A 6,000-nucleotide genomic window follows, 5' to 3' on the forward strand; every position below is an offset into this window, starting at 1 on the left:
GTAAAAAAAAAAAAAAAAAAAAAAAAAACCTTTCACCAGAAGACGACGACGACCACCAAGCACATTTTCCCCAGCACCAAGGTAGGCATATAAACACCATATAGACACCGTACCAGCACTAGCGTCTCCGTTCTGCAGGTCAGCTGTCTCTTAGGCGTCTTGTGCTAGCGTCTCCACGCTCGGTACTCATTCTGCGGGGTGTAGCGCTTGGTGCAGCGCTTTGCACTTGGGGCTCGGTGCTCGCCGTTGACGCTCGACGCACGCACCTCGGCGCTTCAACGTCACGTACTCGATGCTCAGCGCCTCGACGCTATACTCTCGGCAATTCGACGCCACGTACTCGACGCTACGCGCTCTATGCTCGACGTATCTATGCTCGACGCTAAAACTCTCGACGCATCGGCGTTCCCTGCTCGTTGCTCGACGTTTTCGATTGGAGCTCGGTCGATGTTCACTGTGCCGTGTTCGCCCAAAATGTCGGGCCTCCACCACTGCACGTCCTGTCAGGCAAAGCTGCCTACCAGTGACCCACATGACGAGTGCGTGGCATGCCTCGGGCCGGAGCACGCCGCATCTGCGCTGACGGATAGGGCTTTTTGCCAGTCTTGCGCTGGTTTCCAGACTCACGCCCTTAGGCAAAGGGCCAAGAAGTCAGTGGGTGGGCACTCCCCTTCATTGGGCTCTTCCCACACCATCTCAGCCCCGCCATCATCCACGGCGACGGCAGCTCTCCACGAGCCCAGCCTCCCAGATTACCGCTGGTCAGAGGTCCCCCACCAGACGCACTCAGGCTAGCAGCCCCTCCCCTTCTAGGGCACGCCCTCGTCGGGAGTCTAGATCGCCTCGGCATAGGGGACACTCTCGTTCCCCTCGGTGAGACAAACGACACAGGGATAGATATGAGGTGGCGGAGCTAACCTCCAAAATGTCCCAATTTATGGAGGTCATGATGGGACAGCAGTACCTGCTTATGTCCCTGGCTACAGCAGGACCTCGAGCCCCAGAGCAACCCGCCGGGCCCGTCTCCAGCCAACCAGTGGCCCCCCCACAACCTCCATTGGCTAGTTCCCTCCCAATGCAGTCGCAGAAGGACTGGGATATTGACGCCATCTCCATAGATGCTTCTGACATCCCGGAAGGGGACAGTGTAGAGGCTGAGGTAGCCTCCCACCACTCAGACCAGTTTGTTGAGTCTAAGCTGATGGACACTGATGACCTTATGTGGTCTGTGGTTGACAGAGCAACCCGCCACTTGGGCATTGATTTTGGCCCCAGAGAGAGCTTCCCCGGCGATCTCTGTTCGAGTCGCCTTCAGCCCAGTCCCATCAGTCCAGGATGCTCCCGGCATTCCCGGACTTCATCAAGGAAGTGCAGTCTACCTCTGGAGCTCTGGCCTCTGCTCCTGCGACGTCTCGCAAGGCTTCGGCCTTTACTATGCAGGGGGCCAGTGAGGCCGGCCTAGTGTCCTTTCCATCTGTGGACGATGCGTTCGCCGCGTTGGTGAAGACGCCGACACTGTTTGGGCTTACCAAAGACCCAGCGTGTCCTAACAAACAGTGCAGGACCACAGAAACACACCTTAAAAAAGGGTACTCTGCGGCCACAGAGGCAGTCAGACTGTCTAATATAGCCAGTCTACTGACGGTGTACCAGGCAGCACTGATAAGGGAATTACCTGAGTGCCCTTCTGCGGCCCTCAGAGGCGAGCTGGGTACTGTCAGCCAGCTGCTGGTAAGGCTGGCCCAGTTAAATGCGCGGGCGCAAGGCAGGAGCATTGCTTCCATGGTGGTGGCCAGAGGACAGCTGTGGCTCTCGCAGGCGAGAGTGCAGGAGCCTGATAAGGCCCCCTTGCTGGACGCTGCAATCACTCCCGGACACACGTTTGGTCCGGCAGTGGAAGAGATGCTGCAACGCTCCGCCAAGGCACGGGAGGCGTCACAGCAAATGACCAAAATGTGGCCAAGTAAGCAGTTCCAGCCAGAGCGGCCTCAGGAACAGCCTTGGCGTAAGACACCGCCACAGCAACAGGCTCAACCTCGGGGTAGCAGGCATTCCCCCGCAGGTCCATCAGCACACAGCCAGCCTGGTTTTCCAAGACCGCGGCGCGTGGAATGGCGCCCTAGAGGTGGTGGTAAGTCGCGTCCTCATGGCGCTAGCCAGGTCCTAGGTCCCACGTGCTTGTGCGGTCGGACAATACCACGGTTGTGGCGTCTATCAACCGCCAGGGCGGCCTACGGTCCCCCCGCCTTCACCGAATGGTATCACGGCTGTTGCTATGGGCACAGCCGCGCTTGACCTCTCTGCGCGCGGTTCACCTACCGGGCAGAGTCCATTATGCAACGGACCTCCTATCCAGAGGAGGCCCTCTTGCAGGAGAATGGCATCTCCACCCTCAGGTGGTAGAGTGCATCTGGGAATGGTTCGGCAGAGCGCAAGTAGATCTCTTCGCTTCGCGAGAGACCACGCACTGCCCCCTATGGTTCTCGGTGAGGGATCCCGACAGGCCCCTAGGAGTCGACGCACTGGCTCACGATTGGCCACCAGTCCTCCTATATGCATTTCCACCGACTCCGATGCTCCCCGCCCTCTTAGAGAAGGTCAGGGTAGAGCGGGCGACAGTGATTCTGATCGCTCCTCGGTGGCCTCTGAGAGTATGGTTCCCAAGCATGGTGCAGTTACTGCATGGTCAACCACGGGAGCTTCCCCTGCGAGAAGACCTATTATCCCAGGCCCAAGGACGACTTTGGCATCCGAACCCCAAGCTCATGCAGCTATGGGCTTGGCCCCTGAACGGGAGCGCCTCTCAGCCTTAAGGCTTTCGACAGCGGTGATCTCGACCATTCAGCGCGGCAGAGCGCCCACTACCAGGTTGCAGTACACGTACAAATGGCAGTTGTTCCAAGATTGGTGTCTGGCGGGGGGCCATGACTCAATATCTTGTCCTATTGCAGTAATATTACAGTTTCTGCGGAAACTGTTAGATGAAGGGAAATCTCCCTCTACATTTAAAGTGTATTTAGCTGCCGTATCAGCCTGCCATGTACGCATTGACGGATTATCACCGGGTTGCCATTTTTTTGGCATCTCAGTTCCTTAAAGGCGCAAGATGCTTGCGACCGCCAAGAGTGACCTACTTACCGTCATGGAGCCTTGATGTGGTGCTAGAAGCCCTTACCAAGGCATCGTTCGAGCCTCTCCACTCAGTGGATATGAAACTCATGTCTATGAAAACCGCGTTTTTGCTGTCGGTAGTGTCAGCAAAATGCGTCGGTGAATTACATGCACTGTCAGTGCACCCTTCATGTATCCGCTTCACAGGAGACGGTTCTAAGGCCTCCATCCGTACAAATCCAGCTTTTCTGCCAAAGGTTATATCCCAGTTCCATATGAACCAGCCGGTCGAGTTGATGGCGTTCCATCCTCCTCCCCTTTCCTCTCCAGAGGAACAATGGTTACACATGCTCTGCACTGTGCGGGCATTGAGGTGTTATATTGACCATACAAAGACTGTGAGGCAAACAGAACAACTGTTCATATGCCATGGTTCTAAGACGTTGGGTCAGCCGTTGTCAAAACAACGCCTTTTCCACTGGATAGTGGATGCTATTAAATTAGCCTATGAGTCTGCAGGCCTTCCACCGCCAGGGCAGTTGAAGGCGCATTCCACTAGGGGTATGGCAACGTCCTGGGCCAGGGGGGTGCCATTGTCTGATATTTGCGCGGCAGCCAGTTGGGCTACACCGCATACCTTTATGAGGTTTTACAGATTAAACATGCTGGATTCCTCTGCTCCATTATTTGGAGCATCTGTACTACACTCTATGGTACCTCAGGATGCCGGTGTAGTGTCTGATACCCCACCTTAGGACAGGTGTCATTGCGAGCATAGACGCTGAGGCGCAACTCCGCATATGCCTAGATGTATTGCCTACGTAATTGCGTTATGACGTAAGTCTGTCCTACTGCCGAGAATCCTCCCTCGCGAAGGCTTGGGTACACTGTTCCCGTACGTTAATGGTTATTTTCGAATTGAAAGGGAACGATAGGTTGCAGATACAACCCCGGTTCCCTGAAAGAGAAAATAACCATTAACCCGCGAGGTTGCTCTAGGAGCCTTCTCGGCCCAAAGAGCAAAAGAGGAAGAGAGTCTCTGCGCGCTGCGTATAGTAAGCTCCCAGGGGTGCAGGCTTACACGGCAGCTCACGCAGAGGCCTATCGGCAGCTTTGCTATAAAGCTCAGCCAATCCCTACCTGACGGCAATGTCCCATATGTTAATGGTTATTTTCGAATTGAAAGGGAACATGATATTCAAAATGTCCCCCAATCACCAGTACAGTAATCAAAACAAAAGAGCGAATATGTGGTTAAAAATCTTTATTAGACATTCATTACACTAATAATACATCTTTTAAAAAAAAAAAAAAAAACATTAATACCTATGAATGTAATAAAAAGTGCAAAAAAGTAATGCCAGTGCAGAAATGTACAGTACAGGTAGGCTACATTACTGCAAATAGTTTTTAGCAAAGAATTCTGTGATACACATCTGTACAATCTTTTTTTGGAGTATGGACGGCAAACCTTAAATGTTTTCTAAAAAAATCCTAACTCGACTATATCCGGATGCTGCTCCATAGCACGCTGCAGTGTTACAATTGCAACAGGCACCCATACGTCATCTATGTCTGTTTCAGACAGAGCATCCTGGTCGCCAGGGTGACACATCTGAGAATTCTTCCTCGATATCCCCTCTGGTGTCAGTTTCAGTTGTATTTGTCAGCATTCGCCTTCACAACTACAGAAACCCCAGCTTTCTGAAGCGTTGCATTGTTTGCTGACTGACAGAGTTCCAAGCATGCTTTAGCAAGCGCACAGCATCTTACAGACATTTTATTTACACTGCATTTTTGTGCTGATGCGCATCGCTTTTCATCTATGTTTGCTGCAGCAATCATGTTGTTCATATGTTCATACATAATCATATGTTAATGGTTATTTTCTCTTTCAGGGAACCAGGGTTGCATCCGCAACCTATCGTTATGGTGTGGGAGGTTATACCGTCTATCGCTTAATGCGGGTGAATCGCATTAACACAAATGTGCCCTTTCAAAGCGTAATTACTTTAATGATGACTCCACTATAACCTCTGAGATCCTTCTCAAAGTCCTCATCCCCTATTTCCATCCCGCTCTGTTGTTATATTGTACAGTGGGGAATTGCTTATGTAACAGCTTTTATTTCTATAGCCTTAAACATACTTTGAAGGTAACAAGGTGATAATCATAACGATCGTGAACACCATCTGTTAACCCATCTGTTTTATGAGCTTCTTTATAATTTGCTGTCTGTTTCTAAAGCTTTTTTTCAGCTATAGGATTGCTGTAAATGCGGTATGAGCATTTAGGCACAGTTTAGGGTAATTGCTTCACTGCCCTTAGTAACAGTCATAATACCAGGAAGTGGGACGTGATGCAGCTATTTCTTTAAAAAAAAAAAAAAAAAAAAGGTACATTAAATGAAAAAAGTAGGTGGTGCTAACAAGAATACTTTAAACCAGTGGTACTCAACTCTGGCCTTTTGAGATCTAATCCAGTCCAGTTTTTTACTCCAAGAAGGTTCTAATGTAGTTAATTGAAGCTGTTAAGAGGCAGTTAACTAGTTTAGGACCTGGTTGGAATAAAGACCAGGACTAGAATGGATCTCGAAGGCCAGAGTTGAGTATTACTACTCTAAACTATTGTGGTCCATAGTATCCCATTCAAGGTTTTCATTGGGTATTACAAGATTGCAAGGACAGTGTAGTTTTGGGTAGAATCAAGCCAGTCGAGGTGAATATGTTTAACCATGAAACATTTTCATTAGTGATATTTTGTCTTGTGTGCGTGGCTGTATGGGAACAACTGTGATCTAATTAATAATCTGGACAATCTCTTTTTCTTGATCTGACTGATGGAGTGTTGCTGTCTTCTCTCTGCAGAGCTTTTATCTCAGTTGTCAGG

General features: G+C 50.6%; 1 protein-coding gene across 1 annotated transcript in view; it reads left to right on the forward strand.

The window, feature by feature from the left end:
* LOC121304067 (E3 ubiquitin-protein ligase KCMF1-like) overlaps positions 1 to 6,000 on the forward strand; it is a 51,983-nt gene that overhangs the window by 44,631 nt on the left and 1,352 nt on the right. The window contains exon 6 of the mRNA XM_041235041.1: positions 5,979 to 6,000. This exon is cut by the window's right edge and continues 261 nt beyond it. Coding sequence (XP_041090975.1) covers positions 5,979 to 6,000 — 22 coding nt within the window. The remainder of the gene's footprint in view (positions 1 to 5,978) is intronic.

Source organism: Polyodon spathula, chromosome 2 (assembly GCF_017654505.1).
Source record: "Polyodon spathula isolate WHYD16114869_AA chromosome 2, ASM1765450v1, whole genome shotgun sequence".
NCBI lineage: Eukaryota > Metazoa > Chordata > Actinopteri > Acipenseriformes > Polyodontidae > Polyodon > Polyodon spathula.